Source organism: Engraulis encrasicolus, chromosome 8, assembly GCF_034702125.1.
Source record: "Engraulis encrasicolus isolate BLACKSEA-1 chromosome 8, IST_EnEncr_1.0, whole genome shotgun sequence".
Classification (NCBI taxonomy): domain Eukaryota; kingdom Metazoa; phylum Chordata; class Actinopteri; order Clupeiformes; family Engraulidae; genus Engraulis; species Engraulis encrasicolus.
In genome coordinates, this window is record NC_085864.1 from 6,458,828 (window position 1) to 6,473,827 (window position 15,000).

General features: G+C 43.7%; 2 protein-coding genes across 2 annotated transcripts in view; both read left to right on the plus strand.

The window, feature by feature from the left end:
• Positions 1–8,482, plus strand: part of LOC134454769 (FRAS1-related extracellular matrix protein 2-like) — a 168,458-nt gene extending 159,976 nt beyond the window's left edge. Inside the window, exons 10-13 of the mRNA XM_063205929.1 lie at positions 1,162–1,371; positions 2,435–2,632; positions 6,251–6,415; positions 8,271–8,482. Of these exons, the coding sequence (XP_063061999.1) occupies positions 1,162–1,371; positions 2,435–2,632; positions 6,251–6,415; positions 8,271–8,482 (785 nt within the window). The remainder of the gene's footprint in view (positions 1–1,161; positions 1,372–2,434; positions 2,633–6,250; positions 6,416–8,270) is intronic.
• The window catches only part of LOC134454101 (FRAS1-related extracellular matrix protein 2-like), a 39,173-nt gene continuing 30,437 nt past the window's right edge, over positions 6,265–15,000 (plus strand). Inside the window, exons 1-5 of the mRNA XM_063204887.1 lie at positions 6,265–6,415; positions 8,271–8,453; positions 10,094–10,224; positions 10,769–10,924; positions 14,060–14,363. Coding sequence (XP_063060957.1) covers positions 10,165–10,224; positions 10,769–10,924; positions 14,060–14,363 — 520 coding nt within the window. The 5' untranslated portion in view covers positions 6,265–6,415; positions 8,271–8,453; positions 10,094–10,164. The remainder of the gene's footprint in view (positions 6,416–8,270; positions 8,454–10,093; positions 10,225–10,768; positions 10,925–14,059; positions 14,364–15,000) is intronic.

A 15,000-nucleotide genomic window follows, 5' to 3' on the forward strand; every position in this document is an offset into this window, starting at 1 on the left:
GTCAGCCCGCGCATCACTGGTGGATGCATCTAAAAAAGTGACTTACAGTTATTTGCAGGGTATTGATTACAGTCCTTGGAGCAATGGGGGTAAGGTGCCTTGCTCAAAGGCAATTCAGCCAAGAATGGGGATTTTGGGTAAGGTAAGGGTGGGATTCGAACCTGCAACCTTCTGATCCTAATACCTATTCCCTAACCATTAGACCACGGCTGTCCCTGTTATAACCTCCACATTGCTCCAGGTAGTGCACTCTTTTCCTTAATGAACTCGCTTTGGATCAAAGCACCTGCTAAGTGTAATTTAATGTAATGACTGAGAGAACGCGCGTCAATGAAATCGTTCCCCTTGTTGACAGCTCTAAATTAACTGTAGCCAGTAAACATGGAAACTGCGCCAAAAAAGCAATTGAGAAATAGTGAACATTTCATGATTGCTTTTAGTAATTAGTTTCATGACTTTCACTTCCAGAGCCGTCCTACACTTGCATTGACCCCTAATGTCCAGTGTTGTTAGCAATTACATTACATTGCAATGCTTATGTAAAAAAAACACCATTAGCGTTGCTAAATTAAGGTCACCACAAGTACCTTCCAACTGTTGCCATCATAATTGTTGCTCCTGAGAGGTAGGAATAAAATGAAATGGGATTATTATGATAACAATTTTCCCCTCTAATGGTGTTTTGTTGTTGATACGTTTGGAGAAAGGTTGGAACTACAGAGAGAATGTATTTCAATGGACTTCAGCAAATAACTCTGCAAAGCCTTTTGTAGAGGGACATCTCACATGTTTGATGATGCTGATTTAATGCGATATGATCATGATGGTGGTGATGATTATACAAAGTACAGAGTATATCATGATGCTGGTGAATGGTGACTACGGATAGTATATAGGACTTCTAGGAGGTATAAGATGTCAACCCTGAGAAACGCTTCTGCTGTTGATGATGATGCCTCTGCTGCTGCTGCTGCTGCTGCTGATGATGATGATGATGATGATGATGATGATGCTGATGATGATGATAACATCATCATGACGGTCATGAGGATGATGAGGAGGATGATGGTGATGATGATGATGGTGATGATGATGATGATGATGATGATGATGATGATGATGATGATGATGATGATGATGATGATGCTTTCCTGTCCACAGCTGGCCTGGACTACGTTGGCATCAGTCGGAACTTGGACTTTGCCCCAGGAGTGACCAGCCAGACAGTTAAGGTCACTATTCTGGACGACCTGGGCCAGCCGGTTCTGGAGGGCGCGGAGAAGTTCGAGCTGGTCCTACGTATGCCCATGAACGGCATCCTGGGAGAACCAGCCAGGACAACTATCTTCATCAACGACTCTGTGTCTGACTGTGAGTGACACCCTTCACATTGCAGATACACTTCTAAACTACAGCGCCACACACAAACGCAAGCACCCGCACGCACACGCACACACACACGCACACGCTCGCGCACGCACACGCACACGCACACGCACACGCACACGCACACACACACTGTACAAAGGGAAGGTCCATTAAGGACATTGATGTGTGCCTTGCCCTTGCTATTAGCCTACTGTGTCTGAAATTAGAATAGACTCTTAGACGGTCTTCATATGGCTTTGTTATCGCAGCCACTCAGAGTTTCTGTCATCTAATTCCAGAACACTTCCACCACCCACGCTGCACACAGCTGATATATCATAGAATCCATTTTGACTGTCACTTTAAGCAAGTGCAAGCAATTTGTATCAGATATATTTTTTTCATCTTTTGCCTCTGTTTCTCATTGCTGGGTGTACCCTGTTGTGAGTGTGATTGAATAAAGCGGCGATCGTATTGGATTGGAGCTGTGTGCTTCTTATCAGCCTCACTTGGTGTAAACACTGGAGGCTGCTGCACAGTCAACCGTCGCTTCTAGATTCCCACTGACATTCCGGAATCCGGTTTTTAATAGGGTTTAGTTTCTTGAGTTTCTCTTCCAAGGGTGTTTTTTGCTTTTTACTTTCCCCAGTGAATGTTAATTCTTCATGTGCAGACTTTTTTTCTTTTTTTTTTTTAACTTGACTTTAGTGTTGTTTATACAGTAGGAGAGTTAATTATCCCCTTGGAGGGGTCTACCTTTCATTGAGGTGGTACTACTTTTTATATTTGAAATTGATTACCCCCTTGTAACTCACACTATACCCTTGGTAGAAAAAAAAACATCAAGGCTTAATCTCACTCTGGGTTATTTTTTGTGCAAAAAACAATTAGTTAGTTCAAAAAACATGCACAAATGAAACACATACGGTATGCCATAACATACATATACATTGAATCTGAATCTGATTGTAACATGCACAACACTTTCTTAGGTTTTGGCCAAATAAATAGTGAACCTACAGTACAGTAAGTCTGACTCGGCTGTCTTCCCTCCTCCCCTCCTCAGTGCCGAAGGTGCAGTTCCGTGACAGCATGTACATGGGCAATGAGAACGCGGGCCAGATCTCTGCCCTGGTGTACCGCAGTGGAGACTTGAGCTACAAGTCCACCGTGCGCTGCTACACGCGCCAGGGCACCGCGCAGGTCATGATGGACTTCAACGAGAGACCCAACACCGACGACTCCACCATCACCTTCCTGCCCGGTAAAAAACTTGAAGATGTTAAAGAGCATAAAGAACACAGTTCTCCTGATATGTACACTGTTTTCCCTGTACCTCATACAGGGGCTTCCTGTGTTGTCTCTTGTTAACTGATTTGATTACTTTTCTGCCCAGTAAGTAACTTACAGTACTCATACAGGGCCCACATGTTCACACAGTTGCTCTATACTCAAACAGGGATTACTGGTGAGATGATATGTCTACTGTGTAGTGTTTTCTTTTTTAAAATAATTATTTTGGCATTAAACCTTTGATTTACACAAACGCCAAATGACAAAACGATGCACAATATCATATGAATTGGTTGTACATTAATTATTTAATGGTCTGTGATTTACAAAACAGGCAAAATGACTTGATGGTAAACGACAAATACATCTAATCAGCAAAATGAGTGGCCTTCGGTGGCCTACATGTTTGCACATTCACTCATTAGTGGCTGATGCCTAATGTGTAAATATAGTCACAGTCAGTCACCTCTAAACGAATTATCTGTCAGTAATTAACTCAATACGCTGTCAATGGATGGTCCACTAATTGAACACATTCCTGTCTGGTAACGCATTAAGGCAGAGCCCTTCACTAGTTACTGACAAGGTAATAACTGTATCCCTCTGATAATCCACGCTTACAAATTTGGCACCATTACCATATTGGTATCAGTTGTTAGTGCTAAACCATTAATGCTCCACAGCTCATTGGTCCCACAGCCCATTGGTCCCATGTCACAAAGGCTTTTTGTTATTGATTTTTGGGCCAATTGCTCCCATAGTGGTAAGTATCTTGTTGTGTTATATTGTTGGTGTTTATTGAGGCATGATTCCATTGTGGTTATGGTTAGGGAAAGATTTTGGTAATTCCATCTCTACTATTGTGGGTAGAGCATGGTTAGAAGTCCTTACACTGTGGTTTAGAGGTATTATCCGGATATTGTTGGTATTTACTGACTTGGGTTTAGGTATGATTCCAACAAAGTTGGGTTTTAGGGAAAGGTTTAAGTTGAAACCATTGGGCCTAAAGAATGAACAAAAGTCTTAGTGATGTGGGACCATTGGTCCATGGGAACATAGACAGGCTCCCAACAGGAACTGACAGACAGGAAATGATGTGAGAGTACGACAAATGTTGGAATGGGTGTGGTTAGTGGGTAATAAGGTAGATAGCATACTAGTAATCAGCTTGTAGGATAACTCCCTACAAAGTGAGTTTTGCAAAACACATTTTCTAAAAAGTTTGAGTTCTACAAACTTGTTCCAGAAACTTCCTTCCGATGGCACTTGATGTTTAATAGTGTTAGTATGAATAATTGATGCTAATCATTCCCACACAGTGGAGAGCATGTTTAAAATGAATTAGGTGTGGACACTTGTGTTTACGTAGGTGTCACTGTCGGTTTATGCTGATGGCACCCTGCCGCTTCTATAGGCAGCCAACAGTGAAGCAATTAAAACTTTTTAAAACAGAGTTTGGGCTCTGACGTCTGGGAGGTTTTCTGATGTCTCATGCGTGAAATGATGAAAATCATTACATGTCTCTTTCTCATACATGGCTGCGCTTCCATACAGCAAACATTCCTGTAGGTTCAGTGAATCAGAAACCGAACTTAGCACAGTCAGTCACAGGCACACTAAAGCAGAGCATTTAACTAGACCTCATGCCGGGCGACTTTTCATCGACTTGACCGGAGTACTCAGAACATATTTTAATAGGTTTTTATTTTTGGTGCACTTCTAAGGAAAATGGTAAAAAAAAATCTGCACACTTCAGATGTGCAATAAATTGCTTTATTGATTATGCTAAATAGAGACAACAGGACAGCGCTCCAAAGTGGATGTTTCGGTCTTAGCCTTCTTCAGTGTCGGTCAAACCATACTTCTTAAGGAATGAGCACCCAGTTGCTTTTGTACTTTGGTTGAGTTTAGCATGTTATACCACTTAGTTTATTGATAATGCTGCAAGCTTTCGGCTACTAGATCTTTGTCAGTAAGAGTTCACTAAATTCTGCACTTTCACAACAGATGAGCGGTGCCCCTTGAATACATTGCTTATTTTGGTGCACAAAATGGCCAATGTTTCAATGCACATACGTCTTCTTTAGAGTCTTCCTGAGCGTTAATCCGAGTGCTCCGGTCATCCCTGGTTGGTTGTGTGTAGTTAAACCAGAGATTCTTTAAGTATATACTATATCTCTCTACTCTCTCTGGTTAAACTGTACCGTAGCTCAGCCTGAGGTCCTGATACCAATTTTTTTCAATATGGTAACCAAAAAAAATCATATCTCATGTTAACAAATGCAACAAAGTGGGACTAAGTCTGGTCTCCTAAATGGGTGTGACTTTCCACTGAACTCCATTTTTCTTCTGGTCTCCCAGTCTCCTAAAGGGGCATGGCTGCCATAGAATTGCAGCTTAGAACCTTACGTCACATGGATTCCTGAAGAAAATATGAACTCTAGTCTGTACCTTATACTGCTACCTTATACTTGAGCACCACAGAAGTTTTCAGCACAAACAGACATCCTTCATACAGGGGCATTTAACTGTTTTGAATGGAGCCAATAGTCACAGGCAGAATGGACGGTGAGGTTTAGTAATACATTGAGGCGCAATGACTCACCACATTGAGAACAATGCCATGAATGAGTAAACATTTCCCATTTGACCTTACTATTGATCAACCACCCCCAGGGGAAAAAGCAAAATGTTAAAAGTATAGCTGAGCTTCAGAAGAAAACAAGCTCTACATCACTAGGCAACATGTATCGACAAGTGCCTGAGAGCAAGTGAAGAAGTGAAGTAGGTGGCACACACACACACACACACACACACACACAGACACAGACACACACACACACAAACACACACACACACACACACACACACACACACACACACACACACACACACACACACACACACACACACACACACACACACACACACACACACACACACACACACACACACACACACACACACACACACACACACACACAGCCTCGACAGACCTGGAGCATCAAGCCGAGTCTGTGCTTGTGCTTGCTTCCAGGTGATGAAGCATTGTGTCCCTTTTGACCCTCATCCACATCTCTCTCTGTGTGTGTGTGTGTGTGTGTGTGTGTGTGTGTGTGTGTGTGTGTGTGTGTGTGTGTGTGTGTGTGTGTGTGTGTGTGTGTGTGTGTGTGTGTGTGTGTGTGTGTGTGTGTGTGTGTGCGCGCGCATGCGTGCCTGTCTGTATGCATGTGTCTTCGCGTGTATATTCCTGAGGTGAGGTGGAGAAGGCGAGCATGTTGACCCTGGTGGACGATTTGAGCACTGAATCTTAATATGTATATACTCTATGTACTGTATGTGTATGTGTGTATATTCATGTGTCTGTGTGTGTGTGTGTGTGTGTTTGTGTGTCCCTGTACACACATGTGTGTGTGTGTGTGTGTGTGTGTGTGTGTGTGTGTGTGTGTGTGTGTGTGTGTGTGTGTGTGTGTGTGTGTGTGTGTGTGTGTGTGTGTGTGTGTGTGTGTGTGTGTGTTTGTGTGTGTGTGTGTGTGTGTGTGTGCGTGCGTGTGTGTGTGTGTGTGTCTTTTGCGTGTGTGTTCCTCAGGTGAGGTAGAGAAGCCTTGTGTGTTGACCCTGGTAGACGACACTGAGCATGAGGAGACAGAGGAGCTGCGTCTGGTCTTGGGCACCCCCAGGAGCGAGTCTCCTTTCGGGGCCTCCATCGGCACACAGAACGAGACCCTGGTCAAGATTAAAGATGACGCTGACAGTAAGGCACACATTTCACAAAAATGAACTTTAAGTCTCACAGAAATGAATTTAAAAAGAAAAAAAAGTAATATTCAAACACCTGGCAAAGCCCTTTTATGAGGCACATTCACACAAAAAACTCAATTTGAATAAAAACTCACAAAATTAAATTAAAAGAAAAAAGTAATATCCAGATACCTGATAAAGACCTTTTGTAGTCATATTCACAAAATAAACGTAAATTGGAAAGAACTCATTAAAATTCAATTAAAACAGGAAAGCAATATACAAACACCTGACAAAGACAAAGACCTTTTGTTTGGTGAAAATGTGTAACTTCATCAAAGAAATCACAGCACGGAAGTTCTTTGGTGTGTGGATATTACTTTTTCCTTTTCATATGTCTTGTATCCAGTACCCGAGATAATATTCCTTGGATGTTTTTTACTGACTTTCACAGAATAAACTTTTTTATTAATTTTTTTTATCCACTGGATTATCATCAGGCATGCAAACCTTTTTCCATTTTCTGACATTATTGTCTAGCACATGCATTACCTCAGAGGTGTGCACCCAGTCTCCAAAATGAACAACTCACATTCCCCAGATACCCCCCTCAGGCATTTTTTTTTTAAAAAAGAAGGAGACAAAGAAAGGAAGGAAGAAAAGAAAGAAAGAAATGGTTTAACAGCTGAACAAAAAATACAATCCTGAGTAGTTTTCACATAAATAAATGTTTTTAAGACATGCCAGACACCTTGAAATATAGGTTTAAAGCAAGCTTGGCAGGTGTTCCGGGTTTTGAACTGGTGTTGACTGTGCCCGAAGCTGTCTTGGTGGCCCAGTTACTGGGGAACCTCTTTGTGTGTGTGTGTGTGTGCGTGTGTGTGTGTGTGTGTGTGTGTGTGTGTGTGTGTGTGTGTGTGTGTGTGTGTGTGTGTGTGTGTGTGTGTGCTTGCCTAATACACTTACCTGTACTTTACTGTGACATTGTAAGAATTTTCAACCCCTATCATACTCTGTACACTGCCTACTTCTACATACTATACTATATCATAGATGTATCCATCAACACTTGTTGTCTACCTTAACTGACAGAGTATGTTTTTCTGCATTGGTCTATCCCAACTCACAGAATGTCTTTTTGCACAATTACCTTTTCTACATTTATTATCTCTATTATTTTATTTTATTTTCCCCACCCTGATGACTATTCCTGTGTTTATTTTTGTCTTGAATGTCCATGTGGGCTTTTGTGTATTTGTGTATTTATGTAAGCTACTGGATACCTGAATTTCCCCCTGGGGATCAATAAAGTTACTCTACTCTACTACTACTAAACAGTCCTCTTCCTTTAGCTGAAGTCATAATGACAGTTTTCAGGTAGTTTCGAGGTCCACGTACCATTTTATCAGTAAGTTGTATCACTCACGGATGGATGGATCAGCATAGGCTCAGGCATGTCAGTCCGCAATGCTCACTCATTCACTTGAGGAAACAAAACAATGTGAATCACGAGCTATTCAGTGCACAGTGACTGAACATATCAGGACAGTACAGTAGACTAACTTTATCGATCTTGAAGAAAATCAATATTCTATCCTACTACTCTGGATACGGACATCAGGAATGCTGACAGGTTTTGCCATACCCGGGACAAAGTCTTCTGAAGAGGCTCAAAACCCAATATATATAGTATTGAGGACTCAACTCTGGGCCACCTCTCTCCGAGGGCATAGGACAACTGCCGGTGGACAACTGCCCACCCTGTCTGTCAGCTTTCCTGACGGCCATTGTGTGGTATTGAAGCTCTTGGAATTGTGGGTAATGTAGTCTTTTGTTACTTGTTCTTCCCTACTGTTTCTACTCTTTAGAGTCTATTATCAAGTTTGCGGAGACCAAGTTCAGCGTGAGCGAGCCCAAGGTGCCGGGCCAGGTGTCGGTGGTGAAGATTCCAGTGATCCGCATCGGGGACACGTCCAAGGTGTCCGTGGTGCGAGTGCACACCAAGGACGGATCTGCGTCCTCAGGCGAAGATTACCATCCCGTGTCAGAGGGTAAGGATGCCTTGCAAGGAGGAATTTAACAAAACGAATTAGCTAAAGGAAAATGTGAAAAATTAAAAATGTAAAAAGACTGCTGCCCAGTCTTGGAAACACAAGCAAAGTCAGCAAAAGGCATTATAATAAAAAGCAAAATGAGGGTTTTTGTGATGGTGAATCGAGGAGCTGAAGAGAGTAGACTTATTAGAACAGGTTGCATAGTAATTAAATAAAGACTGCCACTCAGTGTGGGTGGTTAAGGATGCCTAACAGGGACATAGTCGACTCAAGAAGCAAAATGAGTGTTTAGTAACGGTGATTCGAGGGAGCTTAGAGAATAGCCCCCTCCCTACAGGTAGTACGCTAATTAGGTGAACTTTCGCAGAGTGTTGGAGCGTAAGTATCTCAAAATGGGACAAACTCAACAAGAGATATTTAAGAAAAGACAAATGGTGGGCTTTGTAATGTTGAATTGAGACGCTTTGTAGACTATCCTTCTGTGCACAGTTAGTGTGTCAATAAGATGAAGGCTAACCCCTGGTGTCTGCGGGTAAGGATGCCTTACAGGGACAAATCCGACTCAACAAGAGACTTAATAACAAGTACAATGAGGATTTTTGTAAAGAGAGGGTTAAGAGAATGTTCTCCTCCACACATAGTAATTTGCTGAATACTGATTGTCAGAGGGTATGGCTGCCAGAAACTCAACAAGAGATATTTAAAAATAAAATGAGGGTTTTGTAATGATGAATAAAAGAGCTTCAGAGACTAGCACAGGTAAGCAAGTAATTTGATGAAAACTTCCACTGAATGTTGGAGGCTAAGGATGCCTAAATGGGACAAACTCAACAAGAGATATTTCAAAAAAGGACAAGGGTTTTGTAACGGTGAGTCGCGGGAGCTTAGAGACTAGACTCCTCCGCGCAGGTAGCATGGTAATTGAGACTGATGCAAATTTAATGAGGGAATTACGCCTCTGTAATTTGTGCTAATTGCATGCAGCTCATTCTGACAGTCGCTTGAAGCTAATTACCATTTCTCCAGGAAAAATGTCACAACAGCCAGCCTCTCTCCTTCCCGGAATAAAATGCCACTGCATACGCACGTCGCATGCCGCACGCACACACGCACACACACACACACACACACACACACACACACACACACACACACACACACACACACACACACACACACACACACACACACACACACACACACACACACACACACACACACACACACACAGATTCAGGGTGCTATACACCCCACACACCAAGAAGAAAGCAGCCAAGAAAAAACCGTAACCTTTCTTTTTTATTTTTAGTAACTCTTAATGAATCCCAAGGACACACTCTGAGAGCACCATCTTACTCTGTGTATGCGTGTGTGCATGTGTGCGGGCGCGTGTGTGTGTGCAGCATACGTGCACTGTACTGTATGTGCATGTTTGCAAATGTGTGTCTGTGTGCTAACTCACTTATGCACATGTTTGTGTGTGTGGTTTCATGTGTTTATGTTTGTGTGGGTGCGCGTGCGCTCGTGTGTGTGTGCGTGTGTGTGCGTGTGTGTGTGTGTGTGTGTGTGTGTGTGTGTGTGTGTGTGTGTGTGTGTGTGTGTGTGTGTGTGTGTGTGTGTGTGTCTCCCTCCTCCAGATGTGCAGTTCAGGGCAGGTGAGACGCGTCACTATGTGGAGGTGGAGATCCTGTATGATGGCATCAGGGAGATGCGGGAGGCTTTCACCGTACACCTGAAGCCCGATGACAACATGGTCGCAGAGACTAAGGTCGGCACCAGAGATCCATATTCTATGTGTGTGTATGTGTGTGTGTGTGTGTGTGTCTGTGTGTGTCTGTGTGTCTGTGTGTGTTTGAGAGAGAGATAGAGACAGAGAGAGAGAGAGAGAGATAGAGACAGAGAGAGAGAGACAGAGAGAGAGAGAGAGAGAGTTCATTAAGAAATGTGACAAAACCACGTCTTCTACCTTACTACACTTAAAGTTGCACTGTGCAGGATGGTGGCCAGAGTAAGTATTGCAGCTATGTTGCTCGCTGCAAATGTTCTGCCTATTTCCAAAGTCGACATTTTAATGAATATTTACTAAATAATGAACTAATATTTACTGATGTGACCAAAGTGCAGTGTGTTTTGCAGCTAAAAAATGCCTATTTCTGGAATCTATAAGTGTATGATATACTGTACCCTGTATACCTCAGACAAACAAAGCCATCATCTACATCGAGGACGCCAACAGCAAATTGTATTTTAGACATAAGTAATTTGTTTCAGGTTATTTTTGATATACCTACTGTACTCTCTGTCTGCCTCAGATGAACAAGGCTATCATCTACATTGAGGAGACCAACAGCATGGCGGACGTCACCTTCCCCTCCGTCCCCATGGTGGTGTCCCTGCTCCAGTACGATGACATCAGCAGCAGCCGCCACGCCCTGCCACCCGCCGGGTACCCAGTGGTGTGCGTGACGGTAGGTACTGAATATAAGGTGTGTGCGTGTGCGTGTGCGTGTGCGTGTGCGTGTGCGTGTGCGTGTGCGTGTGTGTGTGTGTGTGCGTGTGTGAGTGACAGTAATCATCAAGGGCAAACTGTGTGTGTGTGTGACAGTAGGTATCTGGTATCTCACACGGTACACTCTGTTCTTGTTCTGTGTGGGTGCGTAAGTGTGTTTTCTGAAACTTTTCGGGATGTCTGCCTTGGCTCAAATCATTTCATCCAATTAATTTAGTCTGATTTTATACAGTCCTGGGCATAGAGTTTCATGGTGAGTGTTGGAACAATATTGAGGTGCTATTTGAGGGTGGGGTGGAGGCAATGTCAGAAGACATCCCAATGGAGACTGTTACCATTGCCTGCACCAAGGTTGCACTGCATGCTTGTGTGTGTGTGTGTGTGCGTGTGCGTGTGCGGTTGCGTGTTTGTGTGTGTGTGTGTGTGTGTGTGTGTGTGTGTGTGTGTGTGTGTGTGTGTGTGTGTGTGTGTGTGTGTGTGTGTGTGTGTGTGTGTGTGTGTGTGTGTGTGTGTGTGTGTGTGTGTGTGTGTGTGTGTGTGTGTGTAATATATGTTTCAGGATCCCCAATGGAGGGTGTTACCACTGCCTACACCAAGGTTGCCCAACGTGTCAGCTCACCCTGGCATCGATTTCATCTCAATAATGAAACTTTCACAGAGAACATCTCAGCATAGGGTAGCCTACCATTGCCTGCTGGGATTATGATTTGCTATAACATTTTAAACAAGAACTCCTGGAAGGCAGAAGTTTTGAATTTATGTTGTATAAAGTTAGTCAGTCAACACAAATATTTACTCCACTGACTCAATATGCAGTATGCAGCTTGCTCCCATTGCCAAAGATCATATGATGCTCTTCAGGCAAGGTGACGGAGGTGTTCACAGAGAATCGCTAGTCATGACATTCAGCATTCATGATGTGAATAAATATTTGAAGGATGCAGATCCATACCAAAGGCCTTTATCTCCCTCCGTCTACCCCTCTACTGTATGAATCAAGACTCCAGAAGGTGTAGTGCTCTCACTGTATTTGGGTTCGTTGCTCCACACATGCTTTAAGTATTCTGACATTTTACAATAAAATTATGCAACATAAAAGGGGCCAGGCACAGAATCAAGGCTCAAAGTACCAATTAAGTAAATGTCAAAGATGATTTCATAAAGATGTAGGAGTATAAAAGGCTTTTTTCAAAATGATCGAAGTTAAAAGGCAAAGTACAAAAGTTCAAAAGATGCAAAAGCTAGGAGGAAGATGGGCTGTAAGGGGAAGCCAGTGGCCACAAGCAGAGTTGCCAAAAGTGAACTTAAGCGTAAATTCATGGTGTCAGTACATCACTAGCACATACTATTACATAGCTGTTACACCAGTTATTCCACTGTGAAGTAGACAGACTGTGTTATTACAGAAAAAAACTAAACACACCTCAAATTTCACTTTTGACACCTCTGATTACAAGTGCGCCTGAAGCGCTTTTTCCATCATAGATGTTAAGCTATTTAAAACGATTCACATTAAAAAGTGTACGTGACACATAGGATTGGAAAAGCAACTACATCGCTACAATGCCAACTTTGAGGTGAGTTATCTAAAGATCATAAAAAAACCTCCCGGCCACATCTTATATTGCTAGAAAAATATGTTTTTTATGGGTTGACACCGCAGGCTACAGCTGTGGTCAAGCTGCTTAACCGCTTATAAATAATAATTAGAAAAAGCCAACCACAAACATGCACAAAAGCACAATGTAAAAAGAGGGAAAGACAGGCAGCATGGGCCATACTGTGTCGTAATGTGACCCTAACAATAATTATGACCTCAGTCCTCAGATCAACTCAGAAAAATAGAAAGAAATATCCGCACACCTCAAAAGCTCCCTTGTCGTGATTTGAATGTGTGAAAAACTGGCACAACATTTCGACCTGTAAGGTCTTCCACCTGACGTGAGACACATGACAAAGACCTTACAGGTCAAAGCAGTGTGCCAGCTTTTCACACATTAAATCACGACAAGGAAGCTTTTGTGGTGTGCGGATATTTCTTTCTTTCTTATTTATATATCTTGCACCCATAGCTTTTTTGGGATGTGCGTGAACCTGACATTTCTTTGACTCTGATCACCACAATCAATGTGGGGGAAAGGAAGACAGACAGCCAACAGCGGCTGCTCGTAACACGACCCAAACAAAACACGACCCTAAATGACAAACATCACCTCATAATAAACATAACTTCAGATCAGCAGCCATTGCCCTGACACTGAAGATCGCATCAAAACAACCGCAACAGCCACTAGATAATAATGCACTCAGTTTCATTTTCCCCTTACCACCTTCTTCTCGTCTTCTGTGTGTGTTTGTGGGTTTATACGTGTCTACAACTGTGTGTAATGTAATGTACGTGTGTGTGTGTGTGTGTGTGTGTGTGTCTGTGTCTGTGTGTGTGTGTGTGTGTGTCTGTGTCTGTGTGTGTGTGTGTGTGTGTGTGTGTGTGTGTGTGTGTGTGTGTGTGTGTGTGTGTGTGTGTGTCTGAGTCTGTGTGCATGCATGTGTGCATGTGTGCGTGCGTGCGAGCATGTGTACGTGTGTGTGTCTTTATGTTTGTGTGCATGTGTGTGTGCGTGTGGGCATGTGTATGTGTGAGCATGTGTGTGTGTGTGTGTGTGTGTGTGTGTGTGTGTGTGAGTGTGCGTGTGTGTGTGTGTGCGCGTGTGTGTGTGTGTGTGTGTGTGTGTGTGTGTGTGTGTGTGTGTGTGTGTGTGTGTGTGTGTGTGTGTGTGTGTGTGTGATGTGCAAGTGTAATGTGCAAGTGTAATATAATGTGATCTCTGTTACCGTATGTGAGTGTGTGGATCTGCCACTCACACCTCACCTCTTGTTCTCATCCCACCTCTCACCCCCTACACTCTGAAACATTGTAGAAGAGGCTCTAAAACGTAAAAGAGGCTTTCTCAAGTATAGTGAACTTACAAACTGAAGGCAGCAGGGCAACTTACTTTTTTACGTTTAAATGGCTGCAATGTTTTACAGTGTACACAGTAAAGAAATGGGTGTCAAAATTAATTTAAGAGTATTTTTACCGTGTTCCCCCCCACAGGCCTGCAACCCCAAGTACCCCGACTTCGACAAGACCGGCTCCATCTGTGTGAGCGAGAGTATCAACGACACGCTGACGCGCTACCGCTGGCTTGTGAGCGCCCCCACAGGCCCGGATGGCGTGACGAGCCCCATGCGCGAGGTGGACTTCGACACCTTCTTCACCTCCTCCAAGCTCATCACGCTGGACTCGGTCTACTTCCAGGCCGGCTCGAGGGTGCAGTGCGCCGCCAGGGCCGTGAATGCGGACGGGGACGAGGGCCTGGAGCTCAGCAGCCCTGTGGTGCCCATCAGCGTGGAGGAAGGTACGGATATGAGAGAGGGGGAGAGAGGGGTGGACAGAGGGAGAGAGAGAGAGAGAGAGAGAGACAGAGAGTGGGATGGAGGGAAGGAGGGAGGTGGGGGGAGAGAGGGATGGAGGGAGAGGGGGAGAGAGAGAGAGAGAGAGAGAGAGAGAGAGAGAGAGAGAGAGAGAGAGAGAGAGAGAGAGAGCGAGAGAGCGATAGGTATAAACAGGTCTTAGACAATGAAGCTGAAACACCTGCTATAGCAGCTCGGCAGTATACATTGACCCTGTGGAGCACCTGACAGACAGTTCTGGTGGAAACAGTAGAGTTGAGATGCACATTTAATTCTGCCGTGATTTGGGCAGCTGTGGTTTTATGTATCTTTGGATACAATCCAGGTTAGCACCCGGACATCCTTTCAGACAGCTAGGTCTGGGACGAGGGTAACTCTTTGGTTCCTATCAGTGTGGAGGAAGGTAAGGATGAGAGAGTGAGAGACAGAGAGAGATAGAGATGGGGGTTGGTGTAAAAATGAGGGAGTGAGAAAGAGGAAGAATGTGAGAGAAGAAGTGAAGAGAAGTACAGAACAGTGACGAAGATGGGAAGAGGGTAAAGACAAGATGTCAGCAGGTGAATCCACGTTGTCGCTGTGATC